Source organism: Rhamphochromis longiceps, linkage group LG23 (genome assembly GCF_057381845.1).
Source record: "Rhamphochromis longiceps isolate RC_006_pf linkage group LG23, R_longiceps_female_GT1.1, whole genome shotgun sequence".
NCBI lineage: Eukaryota > Metazoa > Chordata > Actinopteri > Cichliformes > Cichlidae > Rhamphochromis > Rhamphochromis longiceps.
This window is the reverse complement of record NC_140578.1, coordinates 44,773,478-44,797,598: the sequence shown is the minus strand read 5'-3', so window position 1 is coordinate 44,797,598 and position 24,121 is coordinate 44,773,478. Positions and strand designations below refer to the sequence as shown.

General features: G+C 42.2%; 1 protein-coding gene across 2 annotated transcripts in view; it reads right to left on the bottom strand.

Moving 5' to 3' along the window:
* The window catches only part of LOC146642803 (NACHT, LRR and PYD domains-containing protein 3-like), a 325,246-nt gene that overhangs the window by 97,330 nt on the left and 203,795 nt on the right, over positions 1-24,121 (bottom strand). Inside the window, exons 7-10 of one of the 2 annotated variants that reach the window (XM_085397187.1) lie at positions 22,947-23,123; positions 20,663-20,839; positions 13,757-13,933; positions 9,122-9,316 (exon numbers count right to left, since the gene is read on the bottom strand). In XM_085397187.1, coding sequence (XP_085253313.1) covers positions 9,122-9,316; positions 13,757-13,933; positions 20,663-20,839; positions 22,947-23,123 — 726 coding nt within the window. The remainder of the gene's footprint in view (positions 1-9,121; positions 9,317-13,756; positions 13,934-20,662; positions 20,840-22,946; positions 23,124-24,121) is intronic. The other variant, XM_085397188.1, reaches the window with a different exon arrangement.

Sequence of the window (24,121 nt, the reverse complement as noted above, 5' to 3'; positions counted from 1 at the left end):
AAGCTTTATGAAACTTTACCTGACAGCGAGGAGCCCAGGCCATGGACGAGTGCTCCTCACACAGAAGCTCATTTAATGCCAGCAAAGGCTGATTTGACACGTTTCAGAAACACTTTGCTTTCACTCTTTAATAATGAACTTATTTTTCTATGAAGGTTTGAACTTTGTTTAAACAAGAGAGAAAAGTGTGAAAATGTTCATGCCTGTCTGAGAAAAGTGTAGAAAGTGTGCAGTGAGGGTTTAACTGCCTTAAAACTTCTATAACACTTGTAAAACATAAAGCTGCTACTTCATTCTGAGACTTATTTTTAGAACGTAACTCGATAAACGAGCGACCGCAGTACTGTATTGTGTTTATTTTGAAAACTCTCAACAGGATCTTCAGATTTATTTTGAAAGCTTTATCTGGAAAACACAAACACATAAGCAGGAAACAAAGAGCGTGATATGAAACGATAGACGTTTTCATATGGTCATCATATATACATCGTTCTATCGAACAGCCCCAGCTCCTGCTGTCAGTCTCTGTAAATCTGCTCTGAAAACACATTTGTATTCACTGGCTTTTAATACAGCATGAGAGTTATTTGATATTTGATGTGTGATATTAATATTAGGAGTTATTTTAATCGTTATTTTGGATTCTTGTACAGCACTGTGGTCAACGCTGCTGCTGTAATTAATGTGCTATAAACACATAAACAATCTGCAGTTAAACATCCAAAACTAAAGATGTGATCGCTGCCTTTAGAAAATGTGCTGATGCACAAGATATCAGCTCCATTAAGGTGGAATGTGGCCGTGTTAGAAACATGTTGGAAGAAGTTTGAAGCTGAAACTGTGAAGCTGAGAGTGAAAGAGCTCCAGCGTCTGTCACAGGAAACTTTCTTATTTCCACACTGATGAAAGCATCAAGCTTTGATTTCCTGCTGCTTTTATTGAGTCACACTGTGAAACTGAGCCACAGCTGAACCAGCATCCCTGTACAGCAGACACTTACAGCGCTTGGCTGCTTCCATTGGACCCTCTGCACAGAGCTTCAGTTTCCTCTTCTGGTCCCAAAGTGCAGAACAACAAGGTTTCAAACAGCTTCGTTCCAGCAGCATCAGCCACAGACATGCAGAGAGAATCCTTTGGTTGTGTTGTGCGTTTGCATATCTGCTGTCTGTGTTGCTTTGTGAGGATGGATCATCTCCTGCAGCTCCAGATAAACAAGCTGGACCTGAACCTGGTAGCTTCACTTAGAAGACACTTGTGACGGGAACGTGTGAGAAGTTTTGTGCAGACAAGTGTGGATTTAGAGTGTGGGACGAGCTCTCCACAGTCTTTGTGGAGATCCACATTCTGCATACTGCCTGTGAGAAGCTGCAGACATTTGTCCTCCAAATCCACTGAGCAGCTGCTCGTGGTGGTATTAGCTTTAAGTGTGCGTGTTAGCATGAAGCCTCGGTCACACTCTGCTGTGGACACGGTCACGGACAGCTGGACGCCTGATGGACGAGTCGTCCTTCCTGTTAAACTTCTTTGAGCATGAGAAGAGCATAAGAAGCTCAGTGGACACTGTTCAGGGTTTTAACTCTCGCTTTCACTTCAGCTTCACCAACAACAGCACAAGCAGAGCAGCCCACTGCCTGCATGGCTGGGACAGCGCCCCCTGGTGACTGTAAACCACTACAACATGTAGATGGCCGTCTGCAGGCTGGATGTAGCACCACCGCAGAGACGTGCTGCAGCTCTGTTTAGTTACCCAGCTGACAGCAGAGGCTGTAGTTTACTGTTACCAACATGGAAAACTGAAGCTTCACCAGCTGGAGCTACAGAGCTGGAGAACAAAGGAGACTGAGAGGCCAGAATGATGTGGGAGGAAACATCAAGAGCCTGTTTGAAAGGAGACACATGTGGATGCTGTGCCAGTCTGTGGTCTGTCAGAAGTCAGCTGAGTCACACTGCAAGAAGCTGCAGAATCTCAGAGGAGGAGATTTGGAAGTGTTTGTGGGACAAACTGGACTCAAAGAAAGAAGATGTTTGTGAAGTCTTTGGTGGAGGTGAGCAGTGTGAAGCAGAACACATGCAGATGAATCAGGAGGTCAGCATCAGTGTCTCCTTGTGGTGGACGGTAAAAGAATCAGAGCCAACGCTCCCGTCCACCCTCGGCATGAAGCAGTGCTGTTTCTGAAACAGGAGGACAAGTCCAGAGAAGACAGAGGAAGCAAAGATGAGGGTGGGACAGGACAGCAGGACTTCCTTCACACCTGCAGCTCCATCACACTGCTGTAGCTCCTCTTCATCACACATGTACCTGCAGCCTGTCTTCAAGTCCAGGAGTCACCTCCACACAGTGTAGAAGCCTCCTGTGCAGACCATGGAGTCCAGCCTCTGTCAGGGAAGTCGGCACTAAAGCCTGAAAGACTTCAATCTGTCTCTGCTCCACCCGAGAAAGACCAGCACCGTACTTGTTGTGCATTCAAGGAGGGAACATCAGCACTGCATCGTGGGAACAACACCGCAGGAACAAAGACACAGCACGGCCGATGAAGGACGAGGACAAAGGAAAGGTGAGTGAGAAGATCCCGGTGGTGTGGACGGACCTGCAGGGGCTCCAAGACTGAGGAGCAGAGACGTCCATGTACCAGCTGAGGATGCTGCAGTGATCCAGGGAGCTCGGTCCAATCTGAGGCCGTGTGAACTACGTGGACCACAGTTTCTTCACAGACTTCAGCCACGTGAACATCTGGAGATCCAACAGTGCACGAGCTGTGAGCCATCAGCTGTTTCTCTCATCAGCTGCTGGAATGAGAGCTGCTGGAATCATCTCGAGCAGCAGGAAATCACTGATGTTGTTTCTAACCAAAGATATGGGACTGAGCTCCGCTGAGCTCCTTCTACTTTCATCCAGATAGAAACTGCTACAGTCTGCTGATTATTGCTTTGCCTCCATCACACGAGCTCTTTATCCTGTTCTTCACTCTCATTGGTTCTTTGTCTGCTTGTTTTTACAACAGTAGTCTTCTGATTGGTCAAAGGAGACAATCAGCTGTGACTAAATGTAGCTCCTACAGCAGTGATGGGAATAACTACTGAAGCTAATCCAGTATCAAAGCTCAGGAATCAGCAGCTCCCACCTCGTTTTCTTTCAACAACTATTTTTAGCTGCTGTGTTTTTGTGTTTCTGCAGACCTCAGACATCCTGCTGCTCTGGACAACTTTTTCATTCTTTTGTATCATTATTTTGCTTTTCTTTTATTATTATGTTATATGTATTAATATGTGAAACACTTATTCTTTGTGTTTTTGCTTTGCTCCTGTCAAACTGCTTTAATAAAATCTGCTGCAGTCTAAACTGTGGACGTTCCCTTTTTAACCCTTTGTGAAACAATAAAGGTTTAAATCTGAGTATTCATCTATGTTAGTGTTTAATGGGTCTAATAGGTTGCTTTGGCCTTTCCCAGTAATATCTTCCCTTGCAGTCTGTGGTCCAGGCTTCTAAAACCATCCCAGGTTAACAAGAACTACAATCTAGAGGAGAGCTGCCATAACAGGTGTGACTGATGAGATCTGACCTGCAAGGTTACTCAGGTTTGTTTGTATCAGGACAAGCAGGGAAGCCGCCTGGACGTCAAAGTAGTTAGAGCTGGGCGAGTGTCCTCACCCACATCGGCTTCACAACTCTGCATCATCTACTGAGTAAGACTCAGAGCATCAGAGATTAGAAGGTCTACAAAGAGCTGAACCAGACTTCCTGTATAAAGGTTTTAGTTCCACAGATCGACAGTGTCAGCACAACTAAAACGTGGAGACTGACCTCAGAGTTTCAATTTGATGTTGTGGATTCTCCAGAAGAACACACAGCTGCTTCACTCCTGAATCCTGCAGCTTGTGGTCTCTCAGGTCCACCTCTCTGGGATACGAAGGGTTGAGCTTCAGCACTGCTTCCAGATAATCACAGCTGATCTCTGACAAATCACAGCGCTCCAATCTGTATAGAGAATGAAAGATGTAAGTTTATTAGACAAAGTGCTTGAAATCATTCAGTGTTTCATCATCTGTTCAGAGCTGAAGAAGGTTCAGAATGTAGAAGTTTAGAAAATGGAAACTCCAAACAGCTGAAGCCAACAGGAAGCAGCTTCAAACAAACACAACAAGAGAAAAAACTCTGAATGTTTCACATTAAAGTCGAACATTTCTAACAAGAGTGTTTTAAAGACAGCGTCACTGATGATCATCTTCTGCCCAGTAAAACTTTGGTTTTCCTCATGTGAGTGTTAATGATGCACAAAGACTGTGAGTGCAAAGAGGGAGCGAGGAGGATGACAGAGAGATGGTACAGGAGCATCAAGAACCCGGCGAGGAAATGAGCAGAAGGACTTTGGAGCCTGTTGGATTGAAGCTTTCACAGAGACGTGTTTGACTGGACACCACCAGGACAGACTTTTAATCCCAGGATTTGGATGAGCTTTCTGTCTTTATGTTCACAAATGATGCTGTAACTCTGTGAATGTCCTGGAACTGTCAGCAGTGTGGTTACGTCCTTTTGACCTGAGTTTCCACAGCTCTTATAACAGCAGTGTACATTCAGACTGAGACACGCTTCAGTCTGTATGGACCTGTTTCTGTAGCTGCCACCATCATTCTACATGTTTGTACATCAGCTTATCAAATCCTGTCTGCTGTCTTCATTTATTACTCTTCACCTGCTTCAGTCTCACTGTGTGGGCGGAGCTGCCTGAGCCCCGCCCACACAGACACAGCTCCTCTCTGGAGCTAAACGTCTGCTTCATCTCCGCCTCTTTTCTTCATCCTCCACCTCTCTTTTCTCTTCTTCAGTGTTCTGCAGCCACGGAGGCTCACAGCCATTAGCACGCCCATACCTGAGCAGCTAGCATTACCCAGCATGCCGTGCAGCAGTGTCAGTTTGTAAATGTGCAAGAATTGCTGCTCCAAACTGTTTCACAGAGTGCTGTGTGCCGTGACCTTTGACCTGCTAAAGACAGTCAGCTGTGGATTATTCATTGTTGTGTCTGATACTTAGAAGTGTGAGGAAGAAGCTACACAGTTAATCAGGGTCCCCTCTCTCTGAATCAGGAAAGGTGGGCAGGCCGCGTGTGGGCCGCGGGCCATACGTTGAGTATCACTGTTTGAAATGTGAACATTGTTCTGCTGCAGTCAATGGACTAAACCAGAGAAGAAGAAAACAGACTTTACCATGAAGATCCTCAGTGTGGATCAGTATAATATCAGCCTGATGTCTGCAGTTTAGTGTCAGCACAACTTTCACATCATATTCATCTCAGCACAACTAAAACATGCTGACTGACCTCAGAGTTTCAAATCGACATCGTGGATTCTCCAGGAAACCACACAGATGCTTCACTCCTGAACCCTTCAGGTGGCTGTAGGTTCCACTCAGGTCCACCTCTGTGGGATACGAGGGGTTGGACTTCAGTGCTGCTGCCAGATAATCAAGGCCAATATCTGACAAACCACAGTCCTTCAATCTGTATAGAGAATGAAAGATGTAAGTTTATTAGACAAAGTGCTTGAAATCATTCAGTGTTTCATCATCTGTTCAGAGCTGAAGAAGGTTCAGAATGTAGAAGTTTAGAAAATGGAAACTCCAAACAGCTGAAGCCAACAGGAAGCAGCTTCAAACAAACACAACAAGAGAAAAAACTCTGAATGTTTCACATTAAAGTCGAACATTTCTAACAAGAGTGTTTTAAAGACAGCGTCACTGATGATCATCTTCTGCCCAGTAAAACTTTGGTTTTCCTCATGTGAGTGTTAATGATGCACAAAGACTGTGAGTGCAAAGAGGGAGCGAGGAGGATGACAGAGAGATGGTACAGGAGCATCAAGAACCCGGCGAGGAAATGAGCAGAAGGACTTTGGAGCCTGTTGGATTGAAGCTTTCACAGAGACGTGTTTGACTGGACACCACCAGGACAGACTTTTAATCCCAGGATTTGGATGAGCTTTCTGTCTTTATGGTCACAAATGATGCTGTAACTCTGTGACTGTCCTGGAACTGTCAGCAGTGTGGTTACGTCCTTTTGACCTGAGTTTCCACAGCTCTTATAACAGCAGTGTACATTCAGACTGAGACACGCTTCAGTCTGTATGGACCTGTTTCTGTAGCTGCCACCATCATTCTACATGTTTGTACATCAGCTTATCAAATCCTGTCTGCTGTCTTCATTTATTACTCTTCACCTGCTTCACTGTCACTGTGTGGGCGGAGCTGCCTGAGCCCCACCCACACAGACACAGCTCCTCTCTAGAGTTAAACTTCTGCTTCATCTCCGCCTCTTTTCTTCATCCTCCACCTCTCTTTTCTCTTCTTCAGTGTTCTGCAGCCACAGAGTCTCACAGCCGTTACCACACCCATACCTGAGCAGCTAGCATTACCCAGCATGCCGTGCAGCAGTGTCAGTTTGTAAATGTGCAAGAATTGCTGCTCCAAACTGTTTCACAGAGTGCTGTGTGCCGTGACCTTTGACCTGCTAAAGGCAGTCAGCTGTGGATTATTCATTGTTGTGTCTGATACTTAGAACTGTGAGGAAGAAGCTACACAGTTAATCAGGGTCCCCTCTCTCTGAATCAGGAAAGGTGGGCAGGCCGCGTGTGGGCCGCGGGCCATACGTTGAGCATCATTGTTTGAAATGTGAACATTGTTCTGCTGCAGTCAATGGACTAAACCAGAGAAGAAGAAAACAGACTTTACCATGAAGATCCTCAGTGTGGATCAGTATAATATCAGCCTGATGTCTGCAGTTTAGTGTCAGCACAACTTTCACATCATATTCATCTCAGCACAACTAAAACATGCTGACTGACCTCAGAGTTTCAAATCGACATCGTGGATTCTCCAGGAAATCACACAGATGCTTCACTCCTGAATCCTTCAGGTTGCTGTAGGTTCCACTCAGGTCCACCTCTGTGGGATACGAGGGGTTGGACTTCAGTGCTGCTGCCAGATAATCAAGGCCAATATCTGACAAACCACAGTCCTTCAATCTGTATAAAGAATGAAAGATGTAAGTTTATTAGACAAAGAGCTTGAAATCATTCAGTGTTTCATCATCTGTTCAGAGCTGAAGAAGGTTCAGAATGTAGAAGTTTAGAAAATGGAAACTCCAAACAGCTGAAGCCAACAGGAAGCAGCTTCAAACAAACACAACAAGAGAAAAAACTCTGAATGTTTCACATTAAAGTCGTACATTTCTCATAAAAACAGGACAAAGACTTGAAAAAGTCGTGTTTTTCCTTCCAGGAACCACATGGCTTCACTTTTAAAGGTGAAGTGTGACAGAAATGGACATATTTGAAGTCCAACACCTTTTTCCAGTCACATTATTAAAGCAGACAAACTACAAGCTCATTTTCATTCCAACAAGTCATCTTCTGACCTGGACTAACAACACTGGTCTCTATGTGCAGCTGGCTGTGAGACCAGTGCTCAGGGAGCGTCTACAAAGTGCAACACTGAAAGAACATCACACACTCATTTGCTTCCAGCACTTTCACACAAACATCTACTGTCATTATTGTCACCAAACTCTGTGGATCCTTTATTGCAAATTCAAATGGGATCAAATGGTCAGACAAAAGAGGGTTATGAGGAAATATGATGAAATGTTGTGTATTAGCAGGAAGTTATTGAATCATTTTCCTCAGAAACCAAACAAAATGATTGACAAACATGTTTTTACAAACTCAGTGTTGGACTTGGATCAGCAGGATAAGCTGATGTTTAAAGGCATTTGAGTCTCGCTGTATGAGAGTCCAGTTCTTACTCAATATTTATGGATGATGTTCTTTCAGTGTTGCACTTTGTAGACGCTCCCTGAGCCTCACAGCCAGCTGCACATGGACCAGCTGACATTACCCAGCATTAGAGGCGGCTGTAAAAAATTCATGTTCCCATTTAAATGGTTTTAATTTGAATAAAACGATGTTGATTCATTCAATCCTGAATCGATGTTTAATATAAATGTATTTTGCCAGAATCTCAGGTTAAAGCTCACAAACTATTTCAACAAGCAGCAAACAGCTAAAACAGTAAATGAGAGCAGCTAAACACACAAAGATGGAAACACAGAGCGTGGATCGTTCACTCGACGGCACGTACACGGACACGCCGTCGGGGCTGAAAGTGGACAGCTCACAGATCCTGAAGCTGCAGGTTTCATCTGTCTCCAACCAAAACTGAGTGAAGCAGCAGCAAAAGAAGATCCAAACTCTGCTTCACGTTTGATAAATATGCTCATGAATTCTCTCTGACTTTGGCTGTTCCTGCCTGCACAGCTCTCTCTCTCTCAGTGTACTCCAAGAACAGCTTCAAACATCTGTTTCTGCATCATTCACTGTTTATTAGCCACCAGTCTGCTGTTGTGTTCAGTGCTGTCGGCCTCTGACAGTAAAGCCTCATTTCTGCTGTTCCATGGAAACTTTTTAAAATGATGACAGATTACAAACTCTCAGCTGTGTCTGTAATCAAACCTCTGTAACTTTGCTTCACTTCAGCAGCATCAGCTCATGTTCACATGTTGCTTCATGGTTTGCTTCAGTTTTTGATCGACTGCAGAATATTTTGAAGGTTATCTGCTATAAAAAGCCAGAAGAGGAAAATCTGCTTCATGTGTTTCTGTTTGATCCTCAGTGACTTTGACACAAAGGCCTCTGCTGTGATGATCACACCTCTGATCAAGTCTCACAGTGTCACAACTGATAAATGATCAGAGTTAGAATATTTCTGACTGTCTGCTGTGTGCCGTGACCTTTGACCTGCTAAAGACAGTCAGCTGTGGATTATTCATTGTTGTGTCTGATACTTAGAACTGTGAGGAAGAAGCTACACAGTTAATCAGGGTCCCCTCTCTCTGAATCAGGAAAGGTGGGCAGGCCGCGTGTGGGCCGCGGGCCATACGTTGAGTATCACTGTTTGAAATGTGAACATTGTTCTGCTGCAGTCAATGGACTAAACCAGAGAAGAAGAAAACAGACTTTACCATGAAGATCCTCAGTGTGGATCAGTATAATATCAGCCTGATGTCTGCAGTTTAGTGTCAGCACAACTTTCACATCATATTCATCTCAGCACAACTAAAACATGCTGACTGACCTCAGAGTTTCAAGTTTACATCCTGGACTCTCCAGGAAACCACACAGATGCTTCACTCCTGGATCCTGCAGCTTGTTCTTATTCAAAGACAAGGAGTCATTACTCAGGTCCAGCTCTCTCAGATGGGAGGGGTTGGACTTCAGTGCTGCTGCCAGATAATCACAGCTGATCTCTGACAAACCACAGCCCCTCAATCTGTATAAAGAATGAAAGATGTAAGTTTATTAGACAAAGTGCTTGAAATCATTCAGTGTTTCATCATCTGTTCAGAGCTGAAGAAGGTTCAGAATGTAGAAGTTTAGAAAATGGAAACTCCAAACAGCTGAAGCCAACAGGAAGCAGCTTCAAACAAACACAACAAGAGAAAAAACTCTGAATGTTTCACATTAAAGTCGTACATTTCTCATAAAAACAGGACAAAGACTTGAAAAAGTCGTGTTTTTCCTTACAGGAACCACATGGCTTCACTTTTAAAGGTGAAGTGTGACAGAAATGGACATATTGAAATCAATGATATCAAAGCTGGAATCAAATGAGTCCAAGTCTTCTGCTGATTCAGCATCACATTCATCTTTGCTCCTTGTTCTGCATCCCCACCATAAATATAAAGGGGCAAAACTCACATTTTCCAAAATCCTCTTTAAGCTTCGACAATAAAGGAAGATAGTTTTATACAAGTCTTTGTGGTTTTCTTGTCACCCAGATGCCCGAGTACTTAAACTTCTTATAGCTGGGTTTAAAAGGGGCTAAAATACACAAAACTCCCCAGTTGTCGTACAGATAGACTTTTCCTCGCTCTTCCCAAAATTCACTTTATATCCAGAAATTGTCCCAAATTCCTTAAGTATGCATTAAGGTGACCTTGAGGCTCTTAAAGGCGCCTATAAATAAAACGTATTATTATTATTATTATTGTAAGTCTATCCAAAAGTTTGCGGAGGCTGTTCGATGGGTTGGAAATAAATAAAATCATGTCGTCGGCATAAAGAGAGACTTCATGTTCGATACCCCCTCGATGTTTTCCCTCAACACCAACACATTGTCTCAGAGCAACAGCTAGCGGTTCAATGGCAAAAAGGAGACAGAGGGCATCCCTGTCCTGGGGGGCAGATTATTGTTAGTCTGGACGGCTGTTAGAGGGGAGCAATACAATACTTTTATCCAAGATACAAAATTAAAGCCACATTTTTTAAGCGTATTAAAAAAAATCCCATCTCACTTGATCCAACGCCTTTTCTGCGTCAAGCCAAATTACAGTTTCCAATGTATCACCTTTAACATGGGTATAAATGATATTTAATAGAGCTCTAATGTTCAAAAAAGAGTGCCTAATAAAGCCCGTCTGGTGAAATAATGGAGGACAAATACTTGTGTAAGCGACGGGCCAACACTTGAGCCAGGATCTTGGTGTCTGTGTTGAACAAAGATATTAAACGACATGAACGACAATCTAAATGGTCTTTTTCCTGTTTTACAATTAAACACATCACTGCTTGATGCATTGTTGGAGGCAACGACTGTGAGAGGAAGGATTCTTCAAAAGTTGATTTTAACAGTGAATTCAGTCGGTCAGAAAACTTTATGAAAAAATCAGATGGATACCCGTCGGGGCAGCAGATTTTCCAGACTGCATGCTCCGTACGGCCGTTTCAATTTCAACATTAGAGACAGGTTCCTCCAGACTAGCGATCGCATCTTCTCCCAAGGAGGGAATATCAAACACCTTATTGAAATCATTGTGGATCTCAAGGATAGTTTGGTTGTCTGTAGACCTTATTCCCTGGTCATTGTAGATCTCAAGGATAGTTGGTTAGCTGTTCTTAGTCGTAGCTGGTGAGCTGATAACTCGCCTGTTTTTTCTCCATGTTCATAAGCGTAGCTGCAACTTTGACTAAGCTTGTTTTGTAGATATGAGATTGTATTCAGTTTGTCATTGTAACCGCTGTGTATATAATACAGGCTCAGGAGAGTGGCTGCACACAGCATGTAGTTTAGTGTCACGGTCGCAGTAGCTGACCGTATGGAGAGTGTGTGGAGGACTCAGGCGCAGACACTGGCGCAGACATGAAACTGAGTTTTGAACGAAAAGCGAGCCTTTATTTCGGCTGAAGACATCAAACAAGGCAGAATCACAGTGAAGAGAACTAAACTGGGGAACTAATACTATAATAAATCATGAAGACACAGAAAGCTATGGCTAAGAATACAAAAGACTGGGCATGAAAATATGGAGGGTGGGAACACAGACGATGCGACACAGAGACTAAATACACATGAGGGATGATCAAGTTCCAAACATTAAAACTGTCAAACCTGCAGGGGGGATTGGCTGTTCCAAACCTGAAATATTATTTCTGGGCAGCTCAGATGAGACCCCTGACTGTATGGGTGCGGGATTTGTCTGAAACTCAGTGGCTAAACATTGAGAAGACAATGTGCGAAAGATCATTGGAATCCCTGCTTTGTTCTAACATTTCAATTAAAAATGTGCATATGGGGGAACGGACGAGGGTCACACTAAAGATTTGGCGTAGAATCAAACAATCATTTGGTCTTCCAAAAGAAATTTCAATGTTATCAAGGCTCTCCTCCCTGCAGGGTTTTCTCCTATTGTGGAAGACTGGCTTCAGAGCATGGTCACATAGCAGGCTTCATAAACTTTGTCATGTTGTGAGGAATGGGCACCTGAGCTCATTTGAACAGTTGAGGTCAGTTTCGGCTTCCTTCTTCTGACTTTTTTAAATTTCTGCAGCTAAGAAGCTTTTTGACAAAACATAAAGAATGGAGGCAAGTTTTGGAGCCCTCACCCATTGAGGAAATATTTCTAAAAACATTTCAAAGTAATTCCTCCCCAAAATTAATCAGTCATTTTTATAACGCATTTATGAGTTTCAATACAAATGCAACTTTGGATATTAAGGCAAGGTGGGAAGCTGAGACTGGCACTCAAATCTCAGAGGACACCTGGGAAGAGGTGTTCGGTGAAGCCCATCTGGTGACTAATTCTGGGCTGTGGAGAGAATTTAAATGGAAGGTGGTCATGAGATATTTTAGAACCCCAGAGATAATTGCCAAAATGAAGCCTACAAATCCTGACACCTGCTGGCGAAATTGTGGTACTTCTTTAGGAACCCACTCACATATATTCTGGTCATGCCCAAAAATCTGCTCACTTTGGAATGACATATTTAAAGTCCTCAGTACAGTTTTCCAACAACCATTAACAAAAGACCAACAGTTAGCCATTTTAGGAGTCTTACCAAAGGGTTTTGCGGGAAACAATAAAACGTATCTCTTAAGAATCTTACAGCAGCACTAAAGTGTATCACTATTAAATGGCTGAATCTTGACCCACCTTCATATAATATGTGGATTGATAAAGCAAGAGAAATTTACCAGATGGAGGAAACAACATCTGCTCTGCGGATTCAGAGAGAATTGTTTACTGAGCGTTGGCGACCCATACATGCTTTACTGTTTCAATAATTTAGCATAGGTCTGTTTCGTTTTGTCCATTTATGGCTAAGTTTGTCACATGTTATTTAATATTACATAAAGATTTTGTTTTCTTTTTGTTTTTGTTGTTGTCTGTTTGTTTGTTTGTTTGCTTGGGTTTTGTTTTGCTTCCCAGTTTTGTTTTGTGCTTCCTAATTGCAGTTCTTATTTTAACCTACATTTCTGCATTGCGGTTCCTGTAACTGTCCTACTTGTGAACACTGACAAGTACAAGTTGCAATGTTGTAAATTATAATAAAAATTGAGTATAAAAAAAAGAACTCATGAATTCTCTCTGACTTTGGCTGTTCCTGCCTGCACAGCTCTCTCTCTCTCAGTGTACTCCAAGAACAGCTTCAAACATCTGTTTCTGCATCATTCACTGTTTATTAGCCACCAGTCTGCTGTTGTGTTCAGTGCTGTCGGCCTCTGACAGTAAAGCCTCATTTCTGCTGTTCCATGGAAACTTTTTAAAATGATGACAGATTACAAACTCTCAGCTGTGTCTGTAATCAAACCTCTGTAACTTTGCTTCACTTCAGCAGCATCAGCTCATGTTCACATGTTGCTTCATGGTTTGCTTCAGTTTTTGATCGACTGCAGAATATTTTGAAGGTTATCTGCTATAAAAAGCCAGAAGAGGAAAATCTGCTTCATGTGTTTCTGTTTGATCCTCAGTGACTTTGACACAAAGGCCTCTGCTGTGATGATCACACCTCTGATCAAGTCTCACAGTGTCACAACTGATAAATGATCAGAGTTAGAATATTTCTGACTGTCTGCTGTGTGCCGTGACCTTTGACCTGCTAAAGACAGTCAGCTGTGGATTATTCATTGTTGTGTCTGATACTTAGAACTGTGAGGAAGAAGCTACACAGTTAATCAGGGTCCCCTCTCTCTGAATCAGGAAAGGTGGGCAGGCCGCGTGTGGGCCGTGGGCCATACGTTGAGTATCACTGTTTGAAATGTGAACATTGTTCTGCTGCAGTCAATGGACTAAACCAGAGAAGAAGAAAACAGACTTTACCATGAAGATCCTCAGTGTGGATCAGTATAATATCAGCCTGATGTCTGCAGTTTAGTGTCAGCACAACTTTCACATCATATTCATCTCAGCACAACTAAAACATGCTGACTGACCTCAGAGTTTCAAGTTTACATCCTGGACTCTCCAGGAAACCACACAGATGCTTCACTCCTGGATCCTGCAGGTTGTTGTTGTCGCTCAGGTCCAGCTGTCTCAGATGGGAGGGGTTGGACTTCAGTGCTGCTGCCAGATAATCACAGCTGATCTCTGACAAACCACAGCGCTCCAATCTGTATAAAGAATGAAAGATGTAAGTTTATTAGACAAAGTGCTTGAAATCATTCAGTGTTTCATCATCTGTTCAGAGCTGAAGAAGGTTCAGAATGTAGAAGTTTAGAAAATGGAAACTCCAAACAGCTGAAGCCAACAGGAAGCAGCTTCAAACAAACACAACAAGAGAAAAAACTCTGAATGTTTCACATTAAAGTCGTACATTTCTCATAAAAACAGGACAAAGACTTGAAAAAGTCGTGTTTTTCCTTCCAGGAACCACATGGCTTCACTTTTAAAGGTGAAGTGTGACAGAAATGGACATATTTGAAGTCCAACACCTTTTTCCAGTCACATTATTAAAGCAGACAAACTACAAGCTCATTTTCATTCCAACAAGTCATCTTCTGACCTGGACTAACAACACTGGTCTCTATGTGCAGCTGGCTGTGAGACCAGTGCTCAGGGAGCGTCTACAAAGTGCAACACTGAAAGAACATCACACACTCATTTGCTTGCAGCACTTTCACACAAACATCTACTGTCATTATTGTCACCAAACTCTGTGGATCCTTTATTGCAAATTCAAATGGGATCAAATGGTCAGACAAAAGAGGGTTATGAGGAAATATGATGAAATGTTGTGTATTAGCAGCAAGTTATTGAATCATTTTCCTCAGAAACCAAACAAAATGATTGACAAACATGTTTTTACAAACTCAGTGTTGGACTTGGATCAGCAGGATAAGCTGATGTTTAAAGGCATTTGAGTCTCGCTGTATGAGAGTCCAGTTCTTACTCAATATTTATGGATGATGTTCTTTCAGTGTTGCACTTTGTAGACGCTCCCTGAGCCTCACAGCCAGCTGCACATGGACCAGCTGACATTACCCAGCATTAGAGGCGGCTGTAAAAAATTCATGTTCCCATTTAAATGGTTTTAATTTGAATAAAACGATGTTGATTCATTCAATCCTGAATCGATGTTTAATATAAATGTATTTTGCCAGAATCTCAGGTTAAAGCTCACAAACTATTTCAACAAGCAGCAAACAGATAAAACAGTAAATGAGAGCAGCTAAACACACAAAGATGGAAACACAGAGCGTGGATCGTTCACTCCACGGCACGTACACGGACACGCCGTCGGGGCTGAAAGTGGACAGCTCACAGATCCTGAAGCTGCAGGTTTCATCTGTCTCCAACCAAAACTGAGTGAAGCAGCAGCAAAAGAAGATCCAAACTCTGCTTCACGTTTGATCAATATGCTCATGAATTCTCTCTGACTTTGGCTGTTCCTGCCTGCACAGCTCTCTCTCTCTCTCTCAGTGTACTCCAAGAACAGCTTCAAACATCTGTTTCTGCATCATTCACTGTTTATTAGCCACCAGTCTGCTGTTGTGTTCAGTGCTGTCGGCCTCTGACAGTAAAGCCTCATTTCTGCTGTTCCATGTAAACTTTTCAAAATGATGACAGATTACAAACTCTCAGCTGTGTCTGTAATCAAACCTCTGTAACTTTGCTTCACTTCAGCAGCATCAGCTCATGTTCACATGTTGCTTCATGGTTTGCTTCAGTTTTTGATCGACTGCAGAATATTTTGAAGGTTATCTGCTATAAAAAGCCAGAAGAGGAAAATCTGCTTCATGTGTTTCTGTTTGATCCTCAGTGACTTTGACACAAAGGCCTCTGCTGTGATGATCACACCTCTGATCAAGTCTCACAGTGTCACAACTGATAAATGATCAGAGTTAGAATATTTCTGACTGTCTGCTGTGTGCCGTGACCTTTGACCTGCTAAAGACAGTCAGCTGTGGATTATTCATTGTTGTGTCTGATACTTAGAACTGTGAGGAAGAAGCTACACAGTTAATCAGGGTCCCCTCTCTCTGAATCAGGAAAGGTGGGCAGGCCGCGTGTGGGCCGCGGGCCATACGTTGAGTATCACTGTTTGAAATGTGAACATTGTTCTGCTGCAGTCAATGGACTAAACCAGAGAAGAAGAAAACAGACTTTACCATGAAGATCCTCAGTGTGGATCAGTATAATATCAGCCTGATGTCTGCAGTTTAGTGTCAGCACAACTTTCACATCATATTCATCTCAGCACAACTAAAACATGCTGACTGACCTCAGAGTTTCAAGTTTACATCCTGGACTCTCCAGGAAACCACACAGATGCTTCACTCCTGGATCCTGCAGCTTGTTGTTGTCGCTCAGCACCAGCACTCTCAGATGGGAGGGGTTGGACTTCAGTGCTGCTGCCAGATAATCACAGCTGATCTCTGACAAACCACAGTCCATCAATCTGTATAAAGAATGAAAGATGTAAGTTTATTAGACAAAGTGCTTGAAATCATTCAGTGTTTCATCATCTGTTCAGAGCTGAAGAAGGTTCAGAATGTAGAAGTTTAGAAAATGGAAACTCCAAACAGCTGAAGCCAACAGGAAGCAGCTTCAAACAAACACAACAAGAGAAAAAACTCTGAATGTTTCACATTAAAGTCGTACATTTCTCATAAAAACAGGACAAAGACTTGAAAAAGTCGTGTTTTTCCTTACAGGAACCACATGGCTTCACTTTTAAAGGTGAAGTGTGACAGAAATGGACATATTGAAATCAATGATATCAAAGCTGGAATCAAATGAGTCCAAGTCTTCTGCTGATTCAGCATCACATTCATCTTTGCTCCTTGTTCTGCATCCCCACCATAAATATAAAGGGGCAAAACTCACATTTTCCAAAATCCTCTTTAAGCTTCGACAATAAAGGAAGATAGTTTTATACAAGTCTTTGTGGTTTTCTTGTCACCCAGATGCCCGAGTACTTAAACTTCTTATAGCTGGGTTTAAAAGGGGCTAAAATACACAAAACTCCCCAGTTGTCGTACAGATAGACTTTGCCTCGCTCTTCCCAAAATTCACATTATATCCAGAAATTGTCCCAAATTCCTTAAGTATGCATTAAGGTGACCTTGAGGCTCTTAAAGGCGCCTATAAATAAAACGTATTATTATTATTATTGTAAGTCTATCCAAAAGTTTGCGGAGGCTGTTCGATGGGTTGGAAATAAATAAAATCCTGTCGTCGGCATAAAGAGAGACTTCATGTTCGATACCCCCTCGATGTTTTCCCTCAACACCAACACATTGTCTCAGAGCAACAGCTAGCGGTTCAATGGCAAAAAGGAGACAGAGGGCATCCCTGTCCTGGAGGGCAGATTATTGTTAGTCTGGACGGCTGTTAGAGGGGAGCAATACAATACTTTTATCCAAGATACAAAATTAAAGCCACATTTTTTAAGCGTATAAAAAAAAAATCCAATCTCACTTGATCCAACGCCTTTTCTGCGTCAAGCCAAATTACAGTTTCCAATGTATCACCTTTAACATGGGTATAAATGATATTTAATAGAGCTCTAATGTTCAAAAAAGAGTGCCTAATAAAGCCCGTCTGGTGAAATAATGGAGGACAAATACTTGTGTAAGCGACGGGCCAACACTTGAGCCAGGATCTTGGTGTCTGTGTTGAACAAAGATATTAAACGACATGAACGACAATCTAAATGGTCTTTTTCCTGTTTTACAATTAAACACATCACTGCTTGATGCATTGTTGGAGGCAACGACTGTGAGAGGAAGGATTCTTCAAAAGTTGATTTTAACAGTGAATTCAGTCGGTCAGAAAACTTTATGAAAAAATCAGATGGATACCCGTCGGGGCAGCAGATTTTCCAGACTGCATGCTCCGTACAGCCGTTTCAATTTCAACATTAGAGACAGGTTCCTCCAGACTAGCGATCGCATCTTCTCCCAAGGAGGGAATATCAAACACCTTATTGAAATCATTGTGGATCTCAAGGATAGTTTGGTTGTCTGTAGACCTTATTCCCTGGTCATTGTAGATCTCAAGGATAGTTGGTTAGCTGTTCTTAGTCGTAGCTGGTGAGCTGATAACTCGCCTGTTTTTCCTCCATGTTCATAAGCGTAGCTGCAACTTTGACTCAGCCTGTTTTGTAGATATGAGATTGTATTCAGTTTGTCATTGTAACCGCTGTGTATATAATACAGGCTCAGGAGAGTGGCTGCACACAGCATGTAGTTTAGTGTCACGGTCGCAGTAGCTGACCGTATGGAGAGTGTGTGGAGGACTCAGGCGCAGACACTGGCGCAGACATGAAACTGAGTTTTGAACGAAAAGCGAGCCTTTATTTCGGCTGAAGACATCAAACAAGGCAGAATCACAGTGAAGAGAACTAAACTGGGGAACTAATACTATAATAAATCATGACGACACGGAAAGCTATGGCTAAGAATACAAAAGACTGGGCATGAAAATATGGAGGGTGGGAACACAGATGACGCGACACAGAGACTAAATACACATGAGGGATGATCAAGTTCCAAACATTAAAACTGTCAAACCTGCAGGGGGGATTGGCTGTTCCAAACCTGAAATATTATTTCTGAGCAGCTCAGATGAGACCCCTGACTGTATGGGTGCGGGATTTGTCTGAAACTCAGTGGCTAAACATTGAGAAGACAATGTGCGAAAGATCATTGGAATCCCTGCTTTTTTCTAACATTTCAATTAAAAATGTGCATATGGGGGAACGGACGAGGGTCACACTAAAGATTTGCCGTAGAATCAAACAATCATTTGGTCTTCCAAAAGAAATTTCAATTCTATCAAGCCTCTCCTCCCTGCAGGGTTTTTCTCCTATTGTGGAAGACTCTGGCTTCAGAGCATGGTCACATAGCAGGCTTCATAAACTTTGTCATGTTGTGAGGAATGGGCACCTGAGCTCATTTGAACAGTTGAGGTCAGTTTCGGCTTCCTTCTTCTGACTTTTTTAGATTTCTGCAGCTAAGAAGCTTTTTGACAAAACATAAAGAATGGAGGCAAGTTTTGGAGCCCTCACCCATTGAGGAAATATTTCTAAAAACATTTCAAAGTAATTCCTCCCCAAAATTAATCAGTCATTTTTATAACGCATTTATGAGTTTCAATACAAATGCAACTTTGGATATTAAGGCAAGGTGGGAAGCTGAGACTGGCACTCAAATCTCAGAGGACACCTGGGAAGAGGTGTTTGGTGAAGCCCATCTGGTGACTAATTCTGGGCTGTGGAGAGAATTTAAATGGAAGGTGGTCATGAGATATTTTAGAACCCCAGAGATAATGGCCAAAATGAAGCCTACAAATCCTGACACCTGCTGGCGAAATTGTGGTACTTCTTTAGGAACCCACTCACATATATTCTGGTCATGCCCAAAAATCTGCTCACTTTGGAATGACATATTTAAAGTCCTCAGTACAGTTTTCCAACAACCATTAACAAAAGACCAACAGTTAGCCATTTTAGGAGTCTTACCAAAGGGTTTTGCGGGAAACAATAAAACGTATCTCTTAAGAATCTTACAGCAGCACTAAAGTGTATCACTATTAAATGGCTGAATCTTGACCCACCTTCATATAATATGTGGATTGATAAAGCAAGAGAAATTTACCAGATGGAGGAAATAACATCTGCTCTGCAGATTCAGAGAGAATTGTTTACTGAGCGTTGGCGACCCATACATGCTTTACTGTTTCAATAATTTAGCATAGGTCTGTTTCGTTTTGTCCATTTATGGCTAAGTTTGTCACATGTTATTTAATATTACATAAAGATTTTGTTTTCTTTTTGTTTTTGTTGTTGTCTGTTTGTTTGTTTGTTTGCTTGGGTTTTGTTTTGCTTCCCAGTTTTGTTTTGTGCTTCCTAATTGCAGTTCTTATTTTAACCTACATTTCTGCATTGCGGTTCCTGTAACTGTCCTACTTGTGAACACTGACAAGTACATGTTGCAATGTTGTAAATTATAATAAAAATTGAGCATAAAAAAAAGAACTCATGAATTCTCTCTGACTTTGGCTGTTCCTGCCTGCACAGCTCTCTCTCTCTCAGTGTACTCCAAGAACAGCTTCAAACATCTGTTTCTGCATCATTCACTGTTTATTAGCCACCAGTCTGCTGTTGTGTTCAGTGCTGTCGGCCTCTGACAGTAAAGCCTCATTTCTGCTGTTCCATGGAAACTTTTTAAAATGATGACAGATTACAAACTCTCAGCTGTGTCTGTAATCAAACCTCTGTAACTTTGCTTCACTTCAGCAGCATCAGCTCATGTTCACATGTTGCTTCATGGTTTGCTTCAGTTTTTGATCGACTGCAGAATATTTTGAAGGTTATCTGCTATAAAAAGCCAGAAGAGGAAAATCTGCTTCATGTGTTTCTGTTTGATCCTCAGTGACTTTGACACAAAGGCCTCTGCTGTGATGATCACACCTCTGATCAAGTCTCACAGTGTCACAACTGATAAATGATCAGAGTTAGAATATTTCTGACTGTCTGCTGTGTGCCGTGACCTTTGACCTGCTAAAGACAGTCAGCTGTGGATTATTCATTGTTGTGTCTGATACTTAGAACTGTGAGGAAGAAGCTACACAGTTAATCAGGGTCCCCTCTCTCTGAATCAGGAAAGGTGGGCAGGCCGCATGTGGGCCGCGGGCCATACGTTGAGTATCACTGTTTGAAATGTGAACATTGTTCTGCTGCAGTCAATGGACTAAACCAGAGAAGAAGAAAACAGACTTTACCATGAAGATCCTCAGTGTGGATCAGTATAATATCAGCCTGATGTCTGCAGTTTAGTGTCAGCACAACTTTCACATCATATTCATCTCAGCACAACTAAAACATGCTGACTGACCTCAGAGTTTCAAGTTTACATCCTGGACTCTCCAGGAAACCACACAGATGCTTCACTCGTGGATCCTGCAGCTTGTAGTTGATGCTCAGGTCCAGCTGTCTCAGATGGGAGGGGTTGGACTTCAGTGCTGCTGCCAGATAATCACAGCTGATCTCTGACAAACCACAGCGCTCCAATCTGTATAAAGAATGAAAGATGTAAGTTTATTAGACAAAGTGCTTGAAATCATTCAGTGTTTCATCATCTGTTCAGAGCTGAAGAAGGTTCAGAATGTAGAAGTTTAGAAAATGGAAACTCCAAACAGCTGAAGCCAACAGGAAGCAGCTTCAAACAAACACAACAAGAGAAAAAACTCTGAATGTTTCACATTAAAGTCGTACATTTCTCATAAAAACAGGACAAAGACTTGAAAAAGTCGTGTTTTTCCTTCCAGGAACCACATGGCTTCACTTTTAAAGGTGAAGTGTGACAGAAATGGACATATTTGAAGTCCAACACCTTTTTCCAGTCACATTATTAAAGCAGACAAACTACAAGCTCATTTTCATTCCAACAAGTCATCTTCTGACCTGGACTAACAACACTGGTCTCTATGTGCAGCTGGCTGTGAGACCAGTGCTCAGGGAGCGTCTACAAAGTGCAACACTGAAAGAACATCACACACTCATTTGCTTGCAGCACTTTCACACAAACATCTACTGTCATTATTGTCACCAAACTCTGTGGATCCTTTATTGCAAATTCAAATGGGATCAAATGGTCAGACAAAAGAGGGTTATGAGGAAATATGATGAAATGTTGTGTATTAGCAGCAAGTTATTGAATCATTTTCCTCAGAAACCAAACAAAATGATTGACAAACATGTTTTTACAAACTCAGTGTTGGACTTGGATCAGCAGGATAAGCTGATGTTTAAAGGCATTTGAGTCTCGCTGTATGAGAGTCCAGTTCTTACTCAATATTTATGGATGATGTTCTTTCAGTGTTGCACTTTGTAGACGCTCCCTGAGCCTCACAGCCAGCTGCACATGGACCAGCTGACATTACCCAGCATTAGAGGCGGCTGTAAAAAATTCATGTTCCCATTTAAATGGTTTTAATTTGAATAAAACGATGTTGATTCATTCAATCCTGAATCGATGTTTAATATAAATGTATTTTGCCAGAATCTCAGGTTAAAGCTCACAAACTATTTCAACAAGCAGCAAACAGCTAAAACAGTAAATGAGAGCAGCTAAACACACAAAGATGGAAACACAGAGCGTGGATCGTTCACTCCACGGCACGTACACGGACACGCCGTCGGGGCTGAAAATGGACAGCTCACAGATCCTGAAGCTGCAGGTTTCATCTGTCTCCAACCAAAACTGAGTGAAGCAGCAGCAAAAGAAGATCCAAACTCTGCTTCACGTTTGATCAATATGCTCATGAATTCTCTCTGACTTTGGCTGTTCCTGCCTGCACAGCTCTCTCTCTCTCAGTGTACTCCAAGAACAGCTTCAAACATCTGTTTCTGCATCATTCACTGTTTATTAGCCACCAGTCTGCTGTTGTGTTCAGTGCTGTCGGCCTCTGACAGTAAAGCCTCATTTCTGCTGTTCCATGGAAACTTTTTAAAATGATGACAGATTACAAACTCTCAGCTGTGTCTGTAATCAAACCTCTGTAACTTTGCTTCACTTCAGCAGCATCAGCTCATGTTCACATGTTGCTTCATGGTTTGCTTCAGTTTTTGATCGACTGCAGAATATTTTGAAGGTTATCTGCTATAAAAAGCCAGAAGAGGAAAATCTGCTTCATGTGTTTCTGTTTGATCCTCAGTGACTTTGACACAAAGGCCTCTGCTGTGATGATCACACCTCTGATCAAGTCTCACAGTGTCACAACTGATAAATGATCAGAGTTAGAATATTTCTGACTGTCTGCTGTGTGCCGTGACCTTTGACCTGCTAAAGACAGTCAGCTGTGGATTATTCATTGTTGTGTCTGATACTTAGAACTGTGAGGAAGAAGCTACACAGTTAATCAGGGTCCCCTCTCTCTGAATCAGGAAAGGTGGGCAGGCCGCATGTGGGCCGCGGGCCATACGTTGAGTATCACTGTTTGAAATGTGAACATTGTTCTGCTGCAGTCAATGGACTAAACCAGAGAAGAAGAAAACAGACTTTACCATGAAGATCCTCAGTGTGGATCAGTATAATATCAGCCTGATGTCTGCAGTTTAGTGTCAGCACAACTTTCACATCATATTCATCTCAGCACAACTAAAACATGCTGACTGACCTCAGAGTTTCAAGTTTACATCCTGGACTCTCCAGGAAACCACACAGATGCTTCACTCGTGGATCCTGCAGCTTGTAGTTGATGCTCAGGTCCAGCTGTCTCAGATGGGAGGGGTTGGACTTCAGTGCTGCTGCCAGATAATCACAGCTGATCTCTGACAAACCACAGCGCTCCAATCTGTATAAAGAATGAAAGATGTAAGTTTATTAGACAAAGTGCTTGAAATCATTCAGTGTTTCATCATCTGTTCAGAGCTGAAGAAGGTTCAGAATGTAGAAGTTTAGAAAATGGAAACTCCAAACAGCTGAAGCCAACAGGAAGCAGCTTCAAACAAACACAACAAGAGAAAAAACTCTGAATGTTTCACATTAAAGTCGTACATTTCTCATAAAAACAGGACAAAGACTTGAAAAAGTCGTGTTTTTCCTTCCAGGAACCACATGGCTTCACTTTTAAAGGTGAAGTGTGACAGAAATGGACATATTTGAAGTCCAACACCTTTTTCCAGTCACATTATTAAAGCAGACAAACTACAAGCTCATTTTCATTCCAACAAGTCATCTTCTGACCTGGACTAACAACACTGGTCTCTATGTGCAGCTGGCTGTGAGACCAGTGCTCAGGGAGCGTCTACAAAGTGCAACACTGAAAGAACATCACACACTCATTTGCTTGCAGCACTTTCACACAAACATCTACTGTCATTATTGTCACCAAACTCTGTGGATCCTTTATTGCAAATTCAAATGGGATCAAATGGTCAGACAAAAGAGGGTTATGAGGAAATATGATGAAATGTTGTGTATTAGCAGCAAGTTATTGAATCATTTTCCTCAGAAACCAAACAAAATGATTGACAAACATGTTTTTACAAACTCAGTGTTGGACTTGGATCAGCAGGATAAGCTGATGTTTAAAGGCATTTGAGTCTCGCTGTATGAGAGTCCAGTTCTTACTCAATATTTATGGATGATGTTCTTTCAGTGTTGCACTTTGTAGACGCTCCCTGAGCCTCACAGCCAGCTGCACATGGACCAGCTGACATTACCCAGCATTAGAGGCGGCTGTAAAAAATTCATGTTCCCATTTAAATGGTTTTAATTTGAATAAAACGATGTTGATTCATTCAATCCTGAATCGATGTTTAATATAAATGTATTTTGCCAGAATCTCAG